A 25,802-nucleotide genomic window follows, 5' to 3' on the forward strand; every position below is an offset into this window, starting at 1 on the left:
AATAAGAACTTGTCTGTTTATTACCCTACAGCAACCCACAGACCCAGAATAGATACTGGCACATAACAGATGCTTGATAAATATAAGTATTTATTTTAATAAATAAATGAATTGTATCTTGTATAAGAGTAGGAATGTATGTCTGTGGCATATGAGGTAACAAGGCTTATTCAAAAAGAAAGCTGATTCATTGTTTTATTTTCAAAATAAACTGTATTGGCTTTGAAATATGAACTCCCCTAAGAGTTAAAATGTTGCCTTTTATTTTCTATGTGATGACTATCACAATACAGAGGAAGAGGTTTTTGTTAAATAGCTCTCATAACTTATCTGGATTTGGTATATAATGAGACTAGGGTAACTAAAAGAGTTCCCTGGTCATGCAGCCTAAGTTTTAACTGTAAGGACCTATTTTACTGTCCCTGCTCCCCTTCCCCCAGGGAACTTAAAAAAACAAGTCCTGGAAACCAGCTCCAGGTGTGGAGGCCAAGAAAAACAAGGCTGTACCCACCTCGAGTCTAGCCCTGAGATAAGTACAGCCATCTTGGCAAAGCAAAAGCCGGCACCTTGCACTGTAAGAGTGGGTTAGCATAAGAATGGCCATCCTGAAGGCCGGGAAGCCATTCTACTGAGCGTCCCTAAACAGCCCACAGGGCGCACGTAACTTGAGATAAGAGAAAGTAGCTAAAACGTATCAAACAACTTAATCATATACCACCAGGGCGGTTAGGCGATGGCACCACAGGGACCAGATGTTAAAGAAAACAAAGAGTTAACTTGCAGAGATCACAATCCTGCAAGACGGGAGTCTCCCTTGGTTTACAAACGTCCTGGTGATTTACAACAAAAAGGGCTATCTCTTCTATGGCCCAATTTCCAGAGACAAGTGGCTCAGTTCCTCAAGGCCTAAGGTCGCCCTCCCCACCATAAAACTGAGGGAGGCTGAGGCAGAAGGAAATGTAAATAAAGTTAAATTTCTTCTAAACCTAAATCTCACTTAACCGCCAGGATGGTGCCAGGGTAATGCCGGGGTGGCAAAAGGTTAAACAAAGTCAAACTGTCAAAGTGGGGTGCAAGAGATGTATGTAGCTATGGGAAAGTGCCTTGAAAATGCTATATAAACCCTTGGCTTTGAGTGCTCGGGGTCCTTGTTGAAACCCACTGCACCGGGTGGATACTTGGACCCCAGCGAGCTGGAAATAAACCTCGCTGTGTGACTTGCATTATCGAGAGTGTTCTCTGTCTAATTGAGGGGTGGTCAACTCCGTACCCTAACATAACATAGTAGAATGGAGGTGACATGATAGCACAGTTTCTCTTCGACTTTGACAGGAGAGCAGGTTGTAATGAGAACTACTTTCCTACTCTGCATTGGATCACATAGTTTCTAAGCAGTAAGAGAACTAGACAGAACTGATAATTGCAATAAAAGGATAAGAAGTAACAAAAGAAAAAGAGTCAAGTTGCTCAATAAACTAAAGAGCTACAGGGTTTGGTGTTGGCAATAAGACAAAAATGGGCCAAAACTCAGATGATCTCTAATGACTAAAGAGGACAAGCAGTGCCAATGTGAGGACAGAAGCCCCACTTCCATGAAGCAGCTATGTCACTGATATGAAAAGAAGGAAGCATTCCTTTTATCTAAGCTCTTTGAAAAGCCTATGGGATTTGAAATATAACACACAAGTCTAAAGTAAGACTATAACTACTAAATTCTAAGAGTAAGCCCATAATATCTTCCTTTCTTGTGAATGGGTAATTAAGGTTACTTCATAAAATTAATTCATGTGCAGTACTAAATAGTGCCTTGAACATTTTAAACATCCAATAAACATCAGTTGTTTTTATTAGAACTAGTGTTGAGTGAATTTAAATAGATCAGAAAGCTTTGAGCAGGCATAAGATTTTCACTCTTATTTATTTGGAGTAAATTTTAATGCAGGCATAAGATTTTCATTCTTATTTATTTGGAGTAAATTTTAATGCTATTAAACTACTGTCTCTCAACTTCAAATCCATTTTTCTATGCTCCATTTTGTGTTAGGACTGGGTCACTGAAAACCAATTTCTCCTTTGCTAGCTAGCTTCCGTTAAATTCTTCCCAAAGAATTACTGGAGAATAGAAGGCTGGCTGATGACAGGGGCTCTGAGCTTCCCTGTCCGTTGCTTATTCCTGTCGGCATCACTCCAGGTATGGGTCTTCACCATGACAATGGCAGTCCTTTAGCTGCTTCCAATATTACTTTCAGTTTTCTTTTTTTCTCTATAACCCAGAATCAGGAGCCTACCAGTGCCACCTCCTCAGAGGTTTCAATCTGTCACTCAGCTTTTACTTCTGGAAAATGAATTTTCATATCAAATGCTTAAGTCTGTCTTGAGGTATCTTTAAAAGCAGTAAATAGTCAGTTCTCTGCCTGAGAACTGTAGTGAAGCAGACAGAGCATAAACAATGTATTTGGTTAGACTGTGATTTCCATACACAAATAAATAACAGAAGGTACTGGGCAAGACATTTGTGTTTCTGCAGTTGGTTTCTTATTTCTAAAATGTAGATTATGAAAGTTTCTGTAGTATATTCCAAAATAACATAGCAATAGTCATATACTCTATGAAAGGAGAACATTGAGTGGTTCACTGATTCTAAGATACTTGTGAGAAAGGATAAACTTAGAGAGAAAAAGAAACATAAATATAACTCTTTTCTTTTTTCTCACCAATGAAATCTTGCCATATACAATGACATGGATAGAGCTAGAGAGTATAATGCTAAGTGAAATAAGTTAGATAAAGACAAATACCATATGATTTCCCTCATATTTGGAATTTAAGAAACAAAACAAATGAGCAAGGGAGGGGGGAAGAGAGAGAGGCAAACCAGGAAACAGACTCTTAAAGACAGAGAACAAACTGATGGTTACCAGAGGCAAGTTAGGTGGGGAGATGGGTTAAATAGGTGATTGGAATTAAGGAATTCACTTGTGATGAGCATTGGGTGATGCATTGGTGTGCTGAATCACTATATTGTACACCTGAATCTAAAATAACATTGTATGTTAACTATATTGGGATTAAAATTTTAAAAAAGAAATAAATTGACAGAAATGCTAAAAAATAATAATAAAATAAAATTTATCAAATATAGAATAAACAGTTTTTTGAGGGAAATGCTTATACTTAAATTCCGATAGGAAACCTGGCTAGAGAAAGAAGGAAGCAAAAATAAAAAGAAGGTAAGGATATGGAATTATCTAAGCAATTTGAATGCAAAGTCAATGTGCAAGCCATTGTGCTATATATTCACATGTTATTATTTATTACTAAATCTTCACAATAATATATATTCTTACTTTCAATTTAAAGATGAATAGACTAAGGCACATAGTAGTTAAGATCATACAGATTCTAAGTGGGAAAGCTAGTTTTCAAACCACAGTCTTGACTATAAAAACATAAATTTCCTTTACTGCCTACTGGTCAGAAGGGAAATATCTTGAAACCCAGTTGCATCTGAATCAGGAAAATTAATCCAAAGACACCAGGGGCAAAAAAGTTAACATATCTTAATTGGATTTATCCTTGGAATTTCTCTAAAGCTGTTAATTGTATATATAGGTGAATTCAGGGGGCTATGATGATCAACTCTTCCATGATTATGGGAAAGGCCATGAATAAGACTTTGTCTTGAGCCCGGTATTGCAACCTCCTTAGAAACTCATTGATTCCTATACTTACATGTTATAGATGATATCACCAGGAACCAAGGGTTTCAACCAACCAGAAAACTGCTAAATAAACCTAGGGTCATGAGTTTTCAGTGTAATGCACTTTAGAGAAGATGAATTTTTAGGACACAAGAATTTTTAGTTTATCAAAGGAGGCAGAAGACATTAATGGACAAAATGCTGAATATGTAAACTATTTAGCTTTGAATCTCACCTCCACATCTACCTTATTAATCTATTAGCTATGCATGTAGTTTAACTTCTCTGAACCTCAGTTTTCTCACTTTTTGTAAAGATTAAACATATCAGCTTATTCACCCACATTTTGCAGCACTTATCTCAGTCTAGAAAAAGGGTCTCAGTTTGAAAAACCAAGGAGCCAGAGGAATAGGGAGAGTCTGACTATAACCAGGTTTTGCATGTGGTGATTATGGATCACAGACTGATGGCATCTAGCCCGTATACGAAGCAAATTTAAACACAAACAATGGGCATTCAGTCTGATGATATAGATGAGGTGACTCTTGACACAAATATTACAGGTAATGTCTTCACAGTATGAGAAAAAGCAGGACAGCCATTACTAACTATATCCCAAATTTTAGGGAAGAAACAAAGTAAAACTGCTGAAAGGAGGGCAAATAGGCTGCCCAAGAGGTAGAAAGAGAGGCATGGCTATGTGGTGTCACAGATCACAAAAGGGAGAGTCTCAAGAAGTCTAAAAGGTAATGCTGCAACTCTAAGAAAAGAAAATGGAAATGTAGACACTGGCAATATTAGAGATACTAATGCACAGAAGAGGGACTATAACCCACTTGGTTCAGGAATGGTTTCCATAGGGCAGACTGGATAGCCACCTGTGGTACGTCCAAACTTGTGAGAGGATCAGTAGGATCCTAAACAAAGACAAAAGTGTAACACATTTACTAAGCCAAGATAGGAAATTCTTATAACTATCCCTGGACAACTTCCATGAGGTTTCTAGAAAACTGGGAAAAGGAAGAAAGAGCCCTCTTTCCTGTTGTAGATTATTTAAAAATGAAGCAACCACTTCAGTGACTAATGTTTTCTGTAGCTCAGGGACAAGAATACATTAAATGCCACTGATGTTGTATATGTACTTAAACTTCATAAAACCCTGAATATATACATGATCTTATACAATAAGGAATGTGTAGTCCAAAAAAAAAAATTATACAAATTGCCCCAGGTCCTACAGCGAGGAATTAGCACAGTGGGGACAGGAGCACAAGTAAACAAACTGCAAATTTCATATATTTCTCATCACCCCATCATGTATTTCAATGTTTTTGAAACATCTTAACTATCTCTTCCTATCTATCCATCTCTTTAGCAAATATACAAAGAACAATTTCCAGCACAACACGACCTCTAATTATTTAAACATGGGGATTCCAAAGAGGCCAATCGGTCTAGGAAGATATTGATTCTTTTTTACTTGTTATCTTACAGCCTGGTAATCTCTTCCCATAGGAATATAAAACACAGTCTGATATTTACACCTGAGCAGGAAACTACATCTCAGAGGACATCATTAAAAGTTGACTGACCTACTTCTGTCTGATAGCAAGGTACAATTAGGTTACATGGGGATGGGATCCACATGGTTGCAACAGTCTAAAGTCAAGCTTGTTAAAGTAAGCTTGTAACTTTTTTAACAACACTCTTCCCTCCACAAGTTTTCTGGAGGGAATCTGGGACTGTTCCTAGGAGATTCATTTCTCCTCCTTAGTTACAACTAAAGAGTAGAGTATATGAGTTCATCATGTGGAAAATTCTAAAAGTGGAATATTTTATTCTGTGAAGAAAAAGCACTCCTCTATGCCTTGCCATCACCAAGTCATTAATAAAATATAATTATACAGGTGAAGAATACATATTCTCATAAAAACATTGAGTTAGGGTCAGAAGTAATCAACTTCTTTTTTTTCTCATTTTTCTGTGTTTTTTTTTTTTTTTTTTTTTTTTTTTTTTTGTAATGCATGACCACTCACAGCTTTTATTTGACTGATTGTGTGTTTTCATTGTGCTTTCTTTTTTTTTTTTTTTAATTTTTTTATTTTTTTTCAGCATAACAGTATTCATTGTTTTTGCACCACACCCAGTGCTCCATGCAATCCGTGCCCTCTCTAATACCCACCACCTGGTTCTCCCAACCTCCCAACCCCCGCCCCTTCAAACCCCTCAGATTGTTTTTCAGAGTCCATAGTCTCTCATGGTTCACCTCCCCTTCCAATTTCCCCCAATTTCTAATGGTAATATGATATTATGGCATATGTATTTTGTTTAGTTACATAGAATTAAAGAGATGTGCCACAGTCCTCACTTGACCATATTGCTTTAGACCCAGTTTGCTTTACTCAAGTGTAATCACTGCATAGCAATGAAGATATTTGAGTATGTGAGTCCCAAGAGACATGAAGTCATGCAGACAGTCCATTTTCATCCTGGGAAATTAATTGAAGGCCCATATAACTAATGTTATGATTTTTAAATTTTTTGTTTGAAAAACAGAACTTTTTTTGAAAATAGAATAACTTTTTAAATAAAGAGTAATTTTCCCCAATAGTCACATAAATCCAGGACAACCATAGGGCAGGACACCTAATGGAGAATCCTGAAACACCTAGAGTAGGATTCAATAAGTATCAAGATTTTTTTCTAACTCAGAATTCACATACCTTATAATGACATCTAAATATGGCACAAGTTAAGTGCTCAGCTCAGGACCAGTAAGATGAAAATGGCAAAAAAAAAAAACCAAAGAATGGTAAATTTTTTTAAAAAAATCACATTAATCAGCACACCTTTGTAATAGAACTATTCATCACATCAATTCAGAATCACTGGGGAATAATCATGACCATCCCCAAAAAGCAACCTGTTCTCCTAGGGTACTTTTGGGGGATATACATGAACAATTTGTTCATCTGCAACTGGATATGTGAACATCTATGACAGAAATTTTAATACGCAAAATGTTCAAGATTTTTTTAGAGTACAATTGAGAGATATTCATAAGATCATCAACCAAGAGAATATTTGTACTGAATATAACACAAATGTATCAATATTACCTAGCACCCAACAAACAAAAATTTATCAGTATTTGTCCCTTTGGCATCTGGTAGCATTGGACGCGGGAATCTGCAGTGAGAAGGGAACTGGGCCATGGTCACCTGCCAACTCCCGTGTTCTTGCCATACCCTGCTCTCACCCGCTCCCACTCAACACAAAGCTCCAGAAGGAATAAACGGTAGTACCTGGCTGCAATTGAAACCTTCACATACAAGCATGGGAATGAGAGCTCCGACCCTTGGAAGTATGAGCCCTGCTTCTTCCAAATGTATTACATTTACTTTTATAGGAAAACTGCTGCATGTGAAAGTAGAGAACCTGCAGTCAGATGGCAGTATTCTCTCATTTTCAGACAAATTTCATTGTCTAGAAAGTAGTCCTCACAAGATATCAAGCTGTAGCCATTTCCCAGTTTGACTATGGATGTTAAACGAAGCCCTGACAAGAGATGATACTCAAAAAATACTTAATAAGTAAGGCAAAGGCTACAACAAATCAGAACAGAAACCCAGTTGGAATGCATGTTAGGCTATAAGCACAGTGGCAGTTTGATCTGTATCACATTTTAAGAAGATCCACCATGCTATCTGGAGAACACATTGAAGGAAGGCAGAATGAAAGGTGATGACAGAAATGCCATGTTAAGCAGGAGCTCATGACTTGTCTGAGTTATGCATTCCTGATCTTTGTGTCTCCCATGGCTTTTTGGTCTTCCAAAGTGCCTGGTGAGTTAAATTCACTTGAATATACTTATCAAGAAAAATAAGCCTCCTCTAATTTAGATGGAATTATTTTAAATCACTTGTCAAGGTTTTGTGTAATCAAATTCAGTACATTATATAATTTTGTCTCACACAAGCAATCTGTATTTCCCCGAACTCATCAAAAAATAGATTTCATTCTTTGGGGTGGCAGTGATTCACTTTGATGCTCTTTCTATTGATTTTTATAGCTTCATATTGAAGCAGAATGATTATATGTCTGCTCTATTTACCAAAACCAACTGAGAGTGATTATTTGTAGCATCAACATTAGGCAAACTATACTCAGATTCACTGACTCATAATCAAATACAATAATGTTAACTGTCTTCTATGGAGTGCCTATTAAATACCAAAAACCACGATAAGCACTTTTTATCACATAACAGCCTAACAAAGTGGTTAAAATATTCACTTCACAACTCAAATAACTTACTCGACGTGAATAGGCTACAAGTCAGGAAACTGAGGTCTAAACACATAGGTATTCAACTCCAAAGCAAAATGATTTCCATAATAGCAAAATGCATATTTAAAATCATTGATAAAATTAAAATAGCAAGTACTTTTACCAAGTACCTAGTATGAATCCATATCTATATTAGGTTCTTCAAATGCACTGCCTTATTAATTTTCAGAATAACAACTATCAGGTAGGAAATTTTAAGTTCCTCATTTTATAGACATGGAACCTAGGGTTAGAAAGATGAAGTGACCTCACTGAGGTCAGAGAGGTAGTGCTTCACAAAACTGGACTGTCTAATCCCAGAATCCAAAGGTCTCAATCATCTCACTCTCTGCCTCCTAAATAACAGAAAATACCTTTCTCCTGGAGGGTCAGACAAAACCAATAACCAGAATGTAATGCATAGAAGAGGTCCTTATTTATCACAAAGATCCTCACAAACCTAAAATATTCTCTTCAGTACTACATGTTCTTCATTATTTTAACCAAACACATGAGGGAATGGCTGAAGGAACAAAGAACTGTAGCCTGCACAAAAAAGACTCAGAGGGAGGCAGCTTAAGATGGTGGTATAGGAAGATCCTCAATTTACTTCCTCCCATGGACACTATAAAACTATAACTACATATGATATAACTTCCTCTGAAAAAGACCTGAAAATTAGCTAAACAGCTCCTCTGCAGCAAAAGATAAAAGGGCCATGTCAAGGTAGGAAAAGTAGAGATGTGGTCTCACCAAAAATCTCACCACCTCTCTACCCCTGTGTTGTGACCCACAACCAGAAAGGATATTACAAATGTAAAGTTTCTCTCTGAGGAGCAAGGGTTTGTGCCCCCATATCAGGCATCTTAACTCTTGGGACCTGCAACAGAATAATCAGTTCCCAAAACATCTGACCTTTAAAACCAATAGGGCTTATATCCAGGAGAATCAAAGGGCTATAGGGAACTAACACTGCTCTTAAAGGGCTTACACACAGACTTGCTTGCCGTAGGACCCAGCACAAATGCAACAGTTTGAAAAGCACCTAGACTACATGTGAAGGAGATTCATTTACTAATCTTAGAGTGTCTGCCAGAGGGGCAGGAGCCTGTTAGGACTCTGTCAAGAACAAAGGCTTAGGCGGACCCCATTTTTGCATTCTCCCTCTATCCTACAAACACTGGCGCTTGCACTGCAATTTTTGTACTCTTCCACTAATCAGCTAGAGCTGTGGTGGACCCTCTCCCTGTGACAAGCATCCCACGCCCACGCTTACCCCACAGTCCCAGTAAAGACAGTGGGTGTGCACAGCCCACATAGGGACACTCTTTATGTGCCTGGTTCTTGGTGGCCAGAGAGAATAGTGTTTCTGGGCCCTGTGGGTATGAAACAATTGGAGAGATGGTTCTTGGCAGGCTACCACCTCCAGAATACTGCAGAGACAGAAAATCAAAACATACTCCCAGTCTTCCTGTGAAAAAGGCTTATTTACTTGTCCTGGAGCTTCAGCCTAAGGGGCAGGCTTCAAGATGACCACACATCTAGAGGCTACAGAAGTATTCTCAAGGAACATAGGCCAGGGAATGACATTTTTGCATTCTCCCTTGGCCCTGCCACAGTTTGCCACTACCTTCTGGAAAGGAACTCATACAGTTGCCTGGAGCCCTTGTTTTTGCAACTATCTCCAAGGAGACACCTCCAGATCACCTGTTCTGAAGGTCAGCAGAGTTTATAATGGCTGTCCCATAGGACTATATATATTTTCATAACTTAAATGTGTACCTGAGGGTCTAGATTCCAATCAGACTGAAACTAGGGGCTGACAGAGATCCCTCCCTCTGGAACACTCAGAGGACTTGATTCTCCCTCAACAACTGGTATCTATCAAGAATAAATCAGGCTGCTTAGATATTCACAAAAGTTTGAGAGACAACCAAAAGGTAGGGCAAGGTTAAACAATAACATCTCCTATATAAGGCCACTCCTTTAAGACTGGGAGAGATAGTTATTTCACTTAATCCATAGGGGGAAAAAAAACAAAAACAGAGAGTCAAGCAAAATGAGGAGGCAGAGGAATACATTTCAAATGCAAGAGCAAGATAAAGTTACAGAAATAAACTGTAATGAAATAGAGATAAGTAATCTACTTGATAAAATAATGGTCATAAAGATGCTCAACAAACTCAGGAGAAGAATGGATGTGCATAATAAAAACTTCAACAGAGACAGAAAATATGAGAAAGTACCAAAGAGAAGTCACAGAACTAAAGAATGCAAAAACTGAACTGAAAAATATACTAGAGAGATTCAACAGCAGACTAGATAAAGCAGAATGAATCAGTGATCTGGAAGACAAGAAAGGGGAACTCAACAGAGCTGCAAAAAGAAAAAGAGTTTTAAGAAGTGAACATGGGTTAAGGGACCTATACTTCAATGTAAAACAGAATAACATTCTCATTACAGAGTACCAGAAGGAGAAAGGGGTTGGAGAGAAGAAAATTCAATTGAAGAAATAATTCTGACAACTTCCTAGGTAAGGAAAGAGACATCCAGACCCAGGAAGCAAAACAAGTTCCAAACAATATAAACTCAAAGAGATCACACCAAAACACATAATTAAATGTTAAGATTTAAAGATAACAGAGAATCTTAAAAGCAGCAAGAGAAAAACAACTTGTTATATATATGGGAAACTCCATTAGACTATCAGCATAGTTCTCATCAGAAACTGTAGGCCAGAAGAAAGTGGTATGATATATTCAAAGTGCTGAATGGACAAAAACTTCCAACCAAGAATACTCTACCTGCCAAGGTTATCATTCAAAACTGAGGAAAAGAGAGAGACCTTTCCAAACAAAAGCTAAAGGAGTTCATCACTACTAAACTGGGCCCACAGGGGGCACCTGGGTGGCTCTGTTGGTTAAGAGTCTGCCTTTAGCTCAGGTCATAATCCCAGGATCCTCGATCAAGCCCAGTGTCAGGCTCCTTGCTCAGTAGGGAGTCTGCTTCTCCCTCTCCCATCCTGCTCATGTGCTCATTCTGTCTCTCTCTCTCAAATAAGTAAATAAAATCTTGAAAAAATAATAAAACTGGGCCAAAAAGAAATGTTACAGGGATTCCTTTAAGCTAAAAAGAAAGGACACCAATTAGTAAGAAGAAAACATATGAAAGTAAAAATCTCACTAGTAATGATAAATATATAGTAAAAGTAGGGGATTAATTACTTAATGTGTATGAAGGTTAAAAGGTAAAAGTAACAAAAATAACTGTAATAAGATATACACAAAATAAAAAGATTGAGTGAAATATGACATCATAAACATAAAAGGGGTAAAGTAGAAAACAAAACTGTTATGCTTTAGAATGCATTCAAACTTCACTTGCTATCAACTTAAAATGAACTATTATATATATAGGCTATTATATGTGAGCCACATGGTAACCAGAAAGCAAAAAGCACTAGTAGATATACAAAAGATAATGAGAAAGGACTCTAAGCATCACACAATAGAAAATCACCAAACCAAAAGGGAAGAAAGCAAGAGAAGTAAAACAAACAAACAAACAAAAAGTTGTAACTTTGTATGGTGATAGACAGTAACTAAGACTTATTATGATGATCATTTTGCACTGTATGCAAATGTAAAATCATTATGTTGTATACCTGAAACTAATGTTGTATATCAATTAACTTCAATAAAGAGAAAAAGACTCAGAAACAGCAATCTAAAAAAAATATGAAAACTGTCATGAAAAAAGAGTATATACTTCTTGCTGTTCCACAAGGAAAGATGAGAGTTGCGCACAGAGAGTACATATACAGTTAAATATGAAGAATTTTCATATAATGAGGATTGTCCAAAAATAACCTGTGTGGCTTCATAACCATCACTGATGCTCTAACCATCACTGGGTTTGGAGGCAACAGTTAGAGGAACATCAACCATACTGTAGATGTTTCTGTCATCTCATAAGGTTTAGAACTAAATTAATATAAAGATGATTTCCAGTTCTAAGATCCAACTCTAAATGAATTTTACTGTTTCACTTAGAATGATTATATTAGGGTATGCATTTAATTATCTCTATCTCCCCATTAATAATTCATTAGTCATAATTCACTATAAAAGTTACTGAGATTATTCTAAAAAATAAAATAAGAGCATTCCTTTTAAAGAATAAGTCATATTATTACAGCATTGTTTATAATAATAAAAAAAGAAAGCAAGACAAATGACCATTATTTGAGAATAGATTAAATAAATCTTGAGACATAAATATAATAGACTACTATGTAGCCATTATAAACATGTTACCCACATATTTGATGATATGTTAAAAACTGCTTACGATATGTTATGCATAAGAGAATGTAAATTACAGATAAAGGTAGAAATTTTGTGATTTATAATACGTTTCTCCTGCTCATCTTTAAAAATATTTGAACCTGTATTTCTGAACCTATATTTTTCTATCAGCTATGTCCAAGTTCATCTCAATGTTGCCATAGTGCCAGGTCCATAAGAGTTGCTCAGTAAATATCTGATGAATGAATAAGGAGGAATGAATGAATGGGAGGGAATGAAAAAGGGAAAGGTGTGACGCACTTTTTAAAAAGTATTTTGGAAAAATTAGTTTATATTATTAAAATATCAATCTGTCCCAACCCTTAGACATAAAACAATATAGTTTTCCAGGAGGGAGACAAATCATAAGAGACTCTTAATCTCACAAAACAAATTGAGGGTTGCTGGAGGGAGGGGATAGGGAGAGGGTGGTTGTGTTACAGACATTGGGGAAGGTATGTGCTATGGTGAGTGCTATGAAGTGTGTAAGCCTGACGATTCACAGACCTGTATCCCTGGGGCTAATAATACTTTATATGTTAATAATTTTTTTTTAAATCAAGTCAAAAGAAAATTTCATTCATATTTTTTCAGGGATTATATGAAAATCTTACCTCAATGAAATTTAAAATAACAAGTCAAAATTAAGAAGGAAAATCACAAGTTGGAAAAGTATTTGACAAAAAATTTGAAGAATGAAGTGTTAATCTATTAAGAGTTCACACCTCAACGTGAGGCAGGAATCCATCAGAATCCTAGAGAAGAACATAGGCAGTAACCTCTTCAACATAGGCCACAGCAACTTCTTTCAAGATATGTCTCCAAAGGCAAAGGAAACAAAAGCGAAAATGAATTTTTGGGACTTCATCAAGATCAAAAGCTTCTGCACAGCAAAGGAAACAGTCAAGAAAACAAAGAGGCAACCCACAGAATGAGAGAAGATATTCACAAATGACAATACAGAAAAAGGGCTGATATCCAGGATCTATAAAGAACTCCTCAAACTCAACACACACAAAACTCAACACACACAAAAAATGGGCAGAAAAAATGAACAGACACTTCTCCAACGAAGATGTACAGATGCCTAACAGACACATGAAAAAATGCTCATCATCACTAGCCATCAGGGAGATTCAAATCAAAACCACATTGAGATACCACCTTACACCAGTTAGAACGGCCAAAATTAGCAAGACAGGAAACAACGTGTGTTGGAGAGGATGTGGAGAAAGGGGAACCCTCTTACACTGTTGGTGGGAATGCAAGTTGGTGCAGCCACTTTGGAAAACAGTGTGGAGATTCCTTAAGAAATTAAAAATAGAGCTTCCCTATGACCCTTCCATTGCACTACTGGGTATTTACCCCAAAGATACAGATGTTGTGAAAAGAAAGGCCATCTGTATCCCAATGTTCATAGCAGCAATGGCCATAGTCACCAAACTGTGAAAGAACCAAGATGCCCTTCAATAAATGAATGAATAAGGAAAATGTGGTCCATATACACTATGGAGTATTATGCCTCCATCAGAAAGGATGAATACCCAACTTTTGTATCAACATGGGCGGAACTGGAAGAAATTATGCTGAGTGAAATAAGTCAAGCAGAGAGAGTCAATTATCATAGGGTTTCACTTATTTGTGAAGCATAAGAAATAGGACATGAGGGCATGGGGAGATGGAGAAGAGAAGGGAGTTGAGGGAAATTGGAGGGGGAGATGAACCATGAGAGACTATAGACTCTGAAAAACAATCTGAGGGTTTTCGAGGGGCAGGGAGTGGGAGGTTGGGTGAGCCTGGTGGTGGGTATTATGGAGGACACATGGAACACTGGGTGTGGTACATAAACAATGAATTCTGGAACACTGAAAAGAAATTTAAAAATAAATAAAAATTTTTTAAAAAAAGAGTTCACACTAATTAAGAGGTAAACTATCAAAATACCAACAGATAGTTAAGCAAATGATGTGGTTGGAGAACAAATCACATACTTTCATTCTATAGTCTTAATCTCTCTAGAGATTTGTCTTAAATTCTGAATTTTCAGTAGAAGGAAAAGCAGATTAGATAACCTGATACATAGGTATCGATAGTCATTATATCAAAATCTCAAAAAAACTTGAGACAAATTAAAATATCCAGTAGTATTAAAAGTGTAGACTAGATTATAGTTATTCCACTTAATGACATATTCTTCAAATGTTAAAAAGAAATATTAAAAATACTATGAAAAAAATCAAAACATGTTGCTATAAAGTGGCAAATTCTAATTAAAATGTATACTATGATTATACAGTATAAAGAAAAATTTGTGATGTGTGGCCTAGAATTAACAAAATTATTAAAGATAAAAAGAGTTTAAAAAAAAAGAGTTTAAAAAGGTGGAATGACTATTTAGGACTCTATTAGGATTGACCTAGTATTATTTCTGAAATAAAAAGAAAAACAAATTCTCAGGAAAAGGTTAACTTTTCTAGGAACTTTTGGACATATTCTGATTCCAGTCCCAAATTATGTAGAGGCCATCATATACATCTATATTCAATGAATACTCCCAAGAAATGTATAACTGGGAAAGATGTTCTTTAAGTAAAGGTAATTGGGATTTTAGAATGTGCAGAAGTCAGGGAATTTATCTCTAGAGAATCCTAAGTTTCTGACTCATAACCTTAGGGATTGAAGAAGTTTGTAAAAAATAAGTGCTAAATTGACTTCCAAAAGAAGCCAAATCTCTTGAGTAAACATCAACTTTAGGACAAGTCATGAGAAACCAGAGTTGCATCATGGATCTTTATTTTTAATATATTTTATTTCCTTGATACCCTCTTATGAAAGTTCATGTACAGGCAAATTGCCTGCTTGTAGCTATATTTCTCACACTTCTTTTTTAGGAAGTGAACAACTGTCTTTCAAAGTGAAAATCTTCTGGTCTCATCTGAAAAATGCAAATGAAATTCAAATTCCTGGAATTTTTTTCTATTACTTAATAGAATGGAATGGCATGGATGACTTTAAAACCTAATCAGGAGGTAAGATAAAAGAGAAAAGTTTTATTAAAATTATTTCCAAAGGAAAACATCCTATCAATAAATAATAAAGATTTTTTGTTGAGGTGATCATTGCTGGTGGGATTTTGAAGGCATATATTATAAAAATCCAGGCGTCATTTTCAGCAGCATAATATTATTTAAATTCCTTTAAAAATACCAAAATAGTACACAAAAAAAGAGACTAGTGAAGAAGAGGAAGTTGCCTGCAATGCAACAGACCCTTATAAGTAACAGGTGAATAGCTACTGTATTCAAGTATCTAGTTCAGTAAAATCTTAAGTAAAATTTATCTAGAGAAAGAGCCCACAATAATTTATGTATTATTCACACATAAGCTATGCTCAATAAGGATTGAAGGAAACATGTAATTGAAGATGTTTATGGTAAAAACAGGATTAGAGGGACGCCTGGGTGGCTCAGTTGGTTAAGTGGCTGCCTTTGGCTCAGGTCATGATCCCAGCGTCCTGGGATTGAGTCCCACATCAGGCTCCTTGCTCGGCAGGGAGCCTGCTTCCCTCCTCTGCCTCTGCTGCCACTTTGCCTGCCTGTGCTCTCTCTCTTTCTCTCTGACAAATAAATAAATAAAATCTTTTAAAAAATGGGATGAGAAACAAAAATATGTAATAGAAGGCTGAAGTAGTTGTAATTGTTACTTTGAACTGTAGGTGTCCAAGCCTAAAGAAGAAATATTAATCTTTTTGAGTTCCCATTTATGTAACAAATCAATTCTACCACTCTAGATCTTAACTGTCCCTGCTAGACTTGAAAGGAATTTTTGGATATTTTTTTCATTTTAATTCATTACTGTGTATAATGTCTTCATAAGTGGAAGGCATTATACACAGTATAGATGTAGACATTATACACAGTATACACACACAAATGCCTTCAATGCTTTCAAAGGATTCCAATATATTTTTATGTGTGTATTTATCATATGGATCATTGAAAGTTAAGTGCATAATACTAAATTGTGGTTTTATAAGAAGAAATTTTATAAATAAGTAAATGTAGTATAGTGCTAAAGCAGGCCTGGGAATCATACAGATAAGAGTTTAAACCATAGTTCTGGCATTTACCACCTATAAGATATTGAAAACCAGGTTTTAGATGGAAATGTTGAATCACTACTACATTGTACACCTGACACTAGTATTACACTGTATGTTAACTAACTGGAATTTAAATAAAAACTTATAAAAAGATACTGAAAAGTGTACTTAAGCTTTGGAACTTCAAACTTATTCCTTCAATGGCAAAATTTATAATAATATTTGGATTGTTTTGAAGATTAAATGATAAAAATTTTATAAAGTGCCTCATACTAGGGCCTCACATGACATTTTCTCTTCCCTTTGCAACCTAAAATAATACGTCTTTCCTTGTGGTATATTAATTGAAGATTAGAATTTATAAAATCTATAAATTGAGAGTCAGCAAATCCACTGATTTATTTATAAAGTATCAGTTGTCTTAACTGATATCTTTAGAAGAGTTGGAGAGAATAACAGGATTATTTCTACTGAGAATCAAGAGTGCAGACATACGTGTTTTTCACTGAAAAATCTTAGTACTTTAAATATTAGATCTTCAATTATCTAAGTTAATAAAATAAAATGAAAAATTTATATAAAGTTAGAGAGTTTCCTTCTAAAAATTTAGAGAGCTTGACTTCAGGCTTGGATAAAAAGTACAAACTTTCCTTAGGTCTCTTACACCACGAAAACAGTACCAAAATGAAGTCTCAGGGCATTGAAACACAGAGTGGTTAATTCTTGTAAAACACCAGATTGGGAGAGGGGGTTAAGAGGTTGGCTAGGATCCAGGCCAGTTCAGATCCTTTACAAATAATTCTGTTCCAGGCATAAGTAGTCTGCAATCTCTTTCAATAACATATGATTAGGTCAAAAACTCAAGTTCCTTATTTGGTGTACCCCCTAAAAACAAAAATGCTGTTACTTGCATGATTTTGAGAGTAGGGATTATAAATGCTCTCTTCCACCAGAAATAGTAGGTTCTTACCAATAACTGCCTAGGACACACCTCTACAGCTCAGCTTCAAAGTGTAGTTTCTAGACATTTAAGATAATCAGTGTACTACTTAAATTGCTTTAATTTTTTTTTTTTTTTTTTTTTTTTTTTTTTTTTTTTTTAGAGAGAGGAGGAAGCAGGCTCCCTGAGGAGCAGAGAGCCCAATGTGGGGCTCGATCCCAGGACCCTGGGATCATGACCTGAGCCAACGGCAGAGGCTTTAACCCACTGAGCCACCCAGGCGCCCCGCTTTAAATTTTTTTTTATTCTGAGTTCATTTTCCTAACGTAACTGGAACCCGCTTCAGTGTTTTTCTCTTTTTTAATAATATTTTTTCTTGGGTGTCTGGATGGCTCAGTGGGTTAAGCCTCTGCCTTTGGCTCAGGTCATGATCTCGGGGTTCTGGGATCAGGGCCCGAATCGGGCTCTCTGCTTGGCAGGGAGCCTCTTTCCCCCCTCTCTCTCTGCCTGCCTCTCTGCCTCCTTGTGATCTCTTTCTTTCTGTCAACTAAATAAATACAATATTTAAAAAATTAATAATAATTTTTTTCTTTATATATTTCTATTTTAGAATTTTGGATAATTCAGCAAAGTAGAAAAAAGGCCCCTAAGATAACCATTAATGTTTTGGGTATTTCTTTCCAGCCTTTCTATTCTGTCTAGGTTATCTTGGTTTAGATTTCAGTTTTGCAAAAACTGCTATTGTTTTGTTTCTGTTTCACTTAATCATTTTAACATAATTTAAACATCATTTTTGTTTTAATACAAATTCCTCACAAATGTCATGTCAGTAAGTACATAATGGCCCATCAAATTAGTATGCTATGATTATTTTTTTTTAAGATTTTATTTATTTATTTGACAGAGAGATCACAAGCAGGCAGAGAGGCAGGCAGAGAGAGAGGAGGAAGCAGACTCCCTGCTGAGCAGAGAGCCCGATTCGGGGCTCGATCCCAGGACTCCGAGATCATGACCTGAGCCGAAGGCAACGGCTTAACCCACTGAGCCACCCAGGCGCCCCTGCTATGATTATTTAACAATTCCCACAGCAATAACTAAGAATGAAAAATGTTTCAAAAGATAATATCCAATAATGGCAAAGATTTAGTAAAAATGGAATTATCCAATATATATTTTGCATGGAAAGAAACTATCAGTAATCTTAAAAATCTTCATTCCCTTGTTCCCAGTAACCCATTTAACCCACTCAGCCACCCAGGCGCCCCTCCCAGGAACCCATTTAGTGAAGTAAGCTAAAATGAAGAAAAAATTTCAGTCACAATGCTATTAAACAAGAGCGTTTGTTGATTGCTTCTAAAATGTCAGACTAACATTGCAAGAGTAATGAAAGTAATTTCCTCTCTATTGTCCATTATGCTTTCTCCCACCCCAATTTGAAAGCTTAAAGCAGATTGCTAGTTTCTCTTATAAATGTTTGCAAGTGAATTTTTTTAATAGCAACTATCTTTGAACTGTCAAGATACTAAATACACACCATCATTACTTCCTTACAGTAATTTTTTTAAAGATTTTATTTATTTATTTGACAGATGGAGATCACAAGTAGGCAGAGAAGCAGGCAGAGAGAGGAGGAAGCAGGCTCCCTGCTGAGCAGATAGCCCCATGTGGGGCTCGATCCCCAGACTCTGGGATCATGACCTGAGCCAAAGTCAGAGGCTTTAACCCACTGAGCCACCCAGGCGCCCCTGCCAGTAATTTCTAAATAGGAATCAACTTGACCCTAGAAAAGAAAAGAGAATATTTGACATGATTCACAACTTTCCTGAAACAACGGACCCCAGGTCCTTCAAAGCCTCTATTAGAATTTCATTTTCACATTCAGAGTAGATTAATATATACATCTACCGTCAATCAAATTCCGATCTTAATACCAAATATAAGTATATCCTGCCCAACTCAACCCTTCCTACCCTCTTTGTAATGTATGCCTACAAAGTATGGTACATCTTGAACTGGAGGAGAGCACTCCTTTCCATAGTCAATAGACATATAAACATAGTATTTGCTGATTAATATGCCTCACCATTATAAACTAGAGTTGTCATAGAAAGCAGCAAAACCTGTTGGCAAAGCACTATCACAGAGAAAAATGGCAAACCCTATACCAGAATCCCTATACCGGAAATACCAGCCTTATTTAGAAACACTAAGTAGAAACATCTGGATCAATTCTTTTCTTTCCCTTGAGGGATACTTTTTTAGATTTATTTATTTGAGAGAAAGAGAGAGAACATGGGTGGGGAGGGACAAAGGGAGAAGGAGATAATCTTAAGCAGATTTCCTGCAGAACAAAGAGGGGATGATGTGGGGCTCGATCCCACAACCCTGAGATCATGACCCAAGCCGAAATCAAGAGTCTGACACATAATCATCTGAGCCACCCAGGTGCCACACTCCAGGGATATTTTAAAGTTTGGTAGAATACCTTGGGAATGAAAAGGTGTTTACAAAATTATGTTCTTTGATTTATTCACTATTAAAAAAGGTCATCTAGTGATATCTACTCCTTAAATTTTTTTCAAATTACATTTATTTGCTCCATGCTCTATGATGCACAACTCAGATGCTTGAGCTGATCTCAAAATCCTTTTTTGGAACATACTGACCTTAATTGCAAACTCAACAAGTGGAAGAGAAATGACTTTATCATGGACAGAAATAAAAAGCAGCCTCTTTTGTACGCAACCTGGTTGCTTGTATATCTAAAATCTAAAGAAAACAACTGGCTGCAAAACACACAGAGATATCTCAACTCCAAATCTCAGAAAGTGTTCAGTTTTTCATTTTGTACTATTCAGTTATGGTGTTATATACAATGGAAGCACTAGGGGCACTCTGCAATAGTATTGGAGAGAGATGTTCTAAAAAACATTGCTATTTGTGTGAGTTCCGTAGTCAGCAGCAGCAGCAGCAACATCTGGGAACACGTTAATAAATTCAGATTTTAAGTGTGCTTCAGACTCACTGATTCAGAATCCTTTACAAAGATTCCCCATGTGATTCATCTGTATACTAAATTTAGAGGCACTCCACTAGACAGGTGGTTTACTTCCACATTGCACATTGGAATCATCTGGAGAACATTATTTTTTTAAGATTTCATTTATTTACTTGAGAGAGCACGAGAGAGAGAGAGCGAGAGAAAGCGCACACAAGCAGGGGGTGTGGCACAGAGAGAGAAAGGGAAAATCAGGCTCCCTGGTGAGCCCGAAGAGGTGCTCCATCCCAGGACTCCGGGATCATGACCTGAGCTGAAGGCAGACACTTAACCAACTGAGCCACCCAGGCACCCCTCTGGAGAACATTATTGGAGAAGATGTCTGATTCCCACTCCTTAGACAATTTACATAATTTGAAGAGGGCAATAGCCTATTGTTTAAAAAGAACAGGTGATGTAAAGTCAGAAAATGCATATTTGAATCGGGGCTCACCCACTGTGTTTTTATATACATTCTACCGCTGTGAATTTCATTTTCCTCAGATAATTATAGTGATGATAAAATGAGTAATATGTATGAACATATTTATAAATTATAAAGCCTTAAACCGATGGCATTGTTAAGGATTGCCATGAAATAAAATCAAATATATAGGTATTTTTAATAGATTTAGGCACACTTTCTCCAATGATGTTATTCATTGATGATTTGGATCTCCAAATGATGATATTCAAAGTGGGGTCTGTGGGTCCAATGAATTAGAAATAAGGGGATGTTTATTAAAAATGTAAATAGCTCTTCCCTGCCTCAGAACTGTATGTCACAATCTCAGGAAATGGAACACAAAAACCTGTTGTTGTTGTTTTTTAAAGATTTTATTTATTTTTTCAACAGAGAGAGATCACAAGTAGGCAGAGAGGCAGGCAGAGAGAGAGAGAGGAGGAAGCAGGCTCCCCGCCAAGGAGAGAGCCCGATGTGGGGCTCGATCCCAGGATGCTGGGATCATGACCTGAGCCGAAGGCAGAGGCTCTAACCCTCTGAGCCACCCAGGAGCCCCAAACCTGTATTTTTAATAAGCTATCAAGGTAATTATTACACATCTTGAATTCTCTCCCTCATGAACCTGAGATAAATTCGAAAAGCTAAACTCACAGCTACTACCACCAATCCATTAAATGTGCTGACACACTTGTTGGCCCTCCTCCAGTGATCTCTTACCGCATACAGTAATATGTACAGACTTGTTAAACTCACACACAATTTTCTCTTCTGGATTACTCCAGGTATAAAAAAGTAAAATGGACAGGATGAATTGGACTGAGATTGAGTTCATTCTACAGGGACTTTCTGAGTACCCAAGAGTAGAAAAGCTCCTTTTTGTGATATGCTTGATGATGTACCTGGTGATCCTGCTGGGAAACAGCACCTTGATCATCCTAACTCTTCTGGATTCCCGCCTCCATATGCCCATGTACTTCTTCCTTGGTAATCTTTCCTTTCTAGACATTTGGTACACATCCACCTCTATCCCCTCAATGTTGATACACTTCCTGTCAGAGAAAAAAACCATCTCCTTCACTAGATGTGTGGTTCAGATGTCTGTTTCCTACACTATGGGGTCCGCAGAGTGTGTGCTCCTCACAGTGATGGCATATGACCGTTATGTGGCCATCTGTAACCCGCTGAGATACTCCATCATCATCAGTAAGGCACTTTGTATTCAGATGGCAGCTCTCTCTTGGGGATTGGGCTTTCTCAATTCACTGACAGAAACTATTCTTGCAATACGGTTGCCCTTCTGTGGAAAAAATGTCATTAATCACTTTGTTTGTGAAATACTGGCGTTTGTCAAGCTGGCTTGTACAGATATTTCCTTGAATGAGATTACGATAATGTTGGGCAATGTAATATTTTTGTTTTCTCCGTTACTGTTAATTTGTATCTCCTATGTTTTCATCCTTTCTACTGTACTAAGAATCAATTCAGCAGAAGGAAGAAAAAAGGCCTTTTCTACCTGCTCAGCCCACTTAACAGTAGTGACCATGTTTTATGGGACAATCCTCTTGATGTATATGAAGCCAAAGTCCAAAGACTCTGCTTTTAACAAACTGATTGCTCTGTTCTATGGAGTAGTCACTCCGATGCTCAATCCTATCATCTATAGCCTAAGGAATACAGAGGTGCATGGAGCTATGAGAAAATTGATGACTAGACACTGGTTCTGGAGGAAAGGATAAGAAACTTACCTCCTTGAGTTCATGCACAAAATAAGCTCACAGCTTTGAGGCAAAGGTTTTTAATATAAACGGAACAAGAGAAATAAAGATTTTATGTAGAATCACAGAATTTAGGAGTTGGAAAGAAATTTCAAGATAATAATCTAACTTCACCTTTTTATGAAAATGACTGTTCTAAAAATGTAGAGACAACTGATACAAGAAGTGACAGTAAGCTTTAAGAAATAAGCTTTTCAAAAAAAGAAATCCAGTACAGATCTTCTTCAACTGATGAGGTTATGCCCAAATAAATCCATTGAACGTTGAAAATATCATAAGTAAAAAATGCATTTAGGGGCGCCTGGGTGGCTCAGTGGGTTAAAGCCTCTGCCTTCGGCTCAGGTCATGGTCCCAGGGTCCTGGGATGGAGCCCCGCATTGAGCTCTCTGGTCAGCAGGGAGCCTGTTTCCTCCTCTCTCTCTCTGCCTGCCTCTCTGCCTACTTGTGATCTGTCTGTCAAATAAATAAATGAAATCCAAAAACAATGAATACTGTTACGCTGAAAATAAATTTAAATAAATAAATAAATAAATAAATAAATAAAATCTTTAAAAAGAAATGCATTTAATATACACAATCTACTGAACATCATAGCTTAGCCTAGCCTACCATAAATGCATTCAGAACACTTGCAGTTGTTCAAAATCATCTCACACAAAGCTTATTTATGATAAAATATTGACTATTTCCTATAATAATAAATTATATGAGTACTATACTGAAACTGAAAAACAGAATGGTTATATGGGTTCAGAATGGTTGTGAGTATATCAGTTGTTTACCCCCGTGATCATGTGGCTCAGACTGGAAGCTGTGGCCACTGCCTAGTGTAACAAGAGAGTATCAAGAGCTCTCATGTTGCTAGCCCAGGAAAAGATCAAAATTCAAATTTCAAAGTACAGTTTCTGCTGAATGTATTATCACTTTCATATCATCATAAAGTTGAAAAGTCCCCAATCAAACCATGTTAACTCTACTGTGCATTTGTCTACTGAATAAGTAAAACATATTTTTCAGCTCCTTTTTGAGAGAACTACTTGAGTTTTTCTGTTTGTCTGTTTATTACTGATTTTTGTTTTACCCAAGGACTGGATCTGACCCCAACCTAATTTTTCAGGTACCTATTTACCTTTCTTCTTTCCCTCCTCCTGTTTGTCCCATCCCCTTTGCACCATGCTATGCTCCATTCGCTATTAGTTCTCCAATCAACTCATGTTCTTTCCCTACCTAAAGACAACAGCATACGCCACTTCTTCCCCATCATCGCATTTCTCTTTCTCAACCTAGCAGTCTCATTAAAGACAATTCAAGTGTTTGATCTTCGGCAAATCCTTCCAAAACTTTCTCAATTAGTTATTCACTTCTCTATGCTGCCTTGAACTTTACCTCTGCGATGGTAATTTTGCTTTTATACTAAATCATTTGTTAGATTCTGAAATCTCCCCAATGGCAGAACTCACTGTTCTCTGTATGAAGTCTAATGTCAAATAAATTCAAAACAGTAGGTAATAATTAAGCACTGGATTAATTAACATTTTTAAAGAATAGTAAAATACAGTCCAAATACTTGATATAATACAGTGAGATAAAAGAAATTGAATTTATGCATTATTTCATTGACTAAACAACAAATTCAAGTTTCTGATAAAGTATCAGCTAATTTTTAAATGTATGGAAATATAAGAGTAGATAAAACATTGATAAATAAACTGAAGAGGTCATGTGGGCCGGGTAAGACAAAATTGTATCAGTGTATAATTATTCTCTAATAAAAAATTGCTGAGAAAAACACATATCAATTGTATAAATCTTTCTTAAAGGATATTGACAATTTCACTTTTTCAGCAGCAAGTTTCATTTTGAATATTTTCCTTTAAAAAAATCCCCTTGAAATTGCTAGTGAATAATAGTATGCAGTTTTATTTTTATGTGATATCATATCATATCATATGTCTACATGATATATAGTTGAGCTGCCTGGTACAGTGTCACAGCCTGATAAGGAGAGCATCTATGCTCAAGGGCAACCCAGCAAAGGTTTCAGGAATGAAACAGTGTTCAGGAGGGCACCTTTGCTTGTTCTGCCCAGCATGATGTTTTGGAGCCTGATTGAGTAAGTGAAATAGCAACATGAAAGGGAGGCCCAATTCAGGTTGTGAGAACCCAAGCAGAATCAAAAGGACATCCACACAGGGAATGACTTAGCTAAGGTTGTCAGAGAGAGACAGAGAGAGAGGAAGAGATAACGGGGTATTTTATGCTTATATCCCTAAGTACTACCACAGTGATAGGCCTAGACTTGTAACACAATAACAAAATGTTGCTCAATACATTTGAAATCACAGGTAAATTCAAACTAACTGAAGCTAGAGTCTAGCCAGAAAAAGATGATCAAAAACTGTATCAAAGTGATATCATCCTATCTGACCACCTATAACATAGCTGACTGACAAGTGGTCTTTTGGAATTAGCAAATATTAACTTTTAAATAATTATTATAAATACATTTAATAAATTATTCCCATTTCATAGAAGAGGAAATTAGATTAGAATGTTTAATAAATTACCTAAGATCTCTAAGCTTGTATAGAAACCAGAAAAAATTCTAATTCTTTACTCTAAATCCTAAGGGTTTTATTCTTTCATCTTTATCACAGCTCTGGCCAATCATAGGAAAACAAAGCCAACCATTTTATAGACAATTGTCCTAAATTTTTCCCTAGATGACATCATCTACACCTAGAGCTCAATTTCCATCTCTGTGCAAAAGACTTCCCAATGTATGTACAGCTTTAGTCCTGATTTCTTGCCCTGACTTCACTAATCTGTCTTCACCTAGAAGTCTGACCATCAATGCACAGTGAACTAGTCAACCAACTTACATCCCTATCTTCATGAAGTCATTATTCTTAAGCTTCTCCTCTCATCCAATCAATGGCTGCATCTGAAATCTTTACTTAGACCAACGGACCCATCATCTATGATGACTGTTTATTCAAATTTGAGAAAACAAATGTGCCCTACACCTTGTAATGCCCATATTCATCCTATTTTGTTCATCCCATTGCTTTCTGGATCCAAGCCATCCAACAATTTTATTGACTCTGGC

The 25,802-nt window shown here is 36.6% G+C and overlaps 1 protein-coding gene across 1 annotated transcript; it reads left to right on the plus strand.

Moving 5' to 3' along the window:
- Positions 1 to 21,715: 21,715 nt before the first annotated feature.
- On the plus strand, positions 21,716 to 22,654 carry LOC125083545 (olfactory receptor 13D1-like). The gene has a single exon (XM_047700270.1). It carries the CDS (start codon positions 21,716 to 21,718, stop codon positions 22,652 to 22,654), a length of 939 nt encoding a protein of 312 aa, XP_047556226.1.
- Positions 22,655 to 25,802: the final 3,148 nt, after the last annotated feature.

This window comes from Lutra lutra, chromosome 13, assembly GCF_902655055.1.
Source record: "Lutra lutra chromosome 13, mLutLut1.2, whole genome shotgun sequence".
In the NCBI taxonomy this organism is placed as follows: domain Eukaryota; kingdom Metazoa; phylum Chordata; class Mammalia; order Carnivora; family Mustelidae; genus Lutra; species Lutra lutra.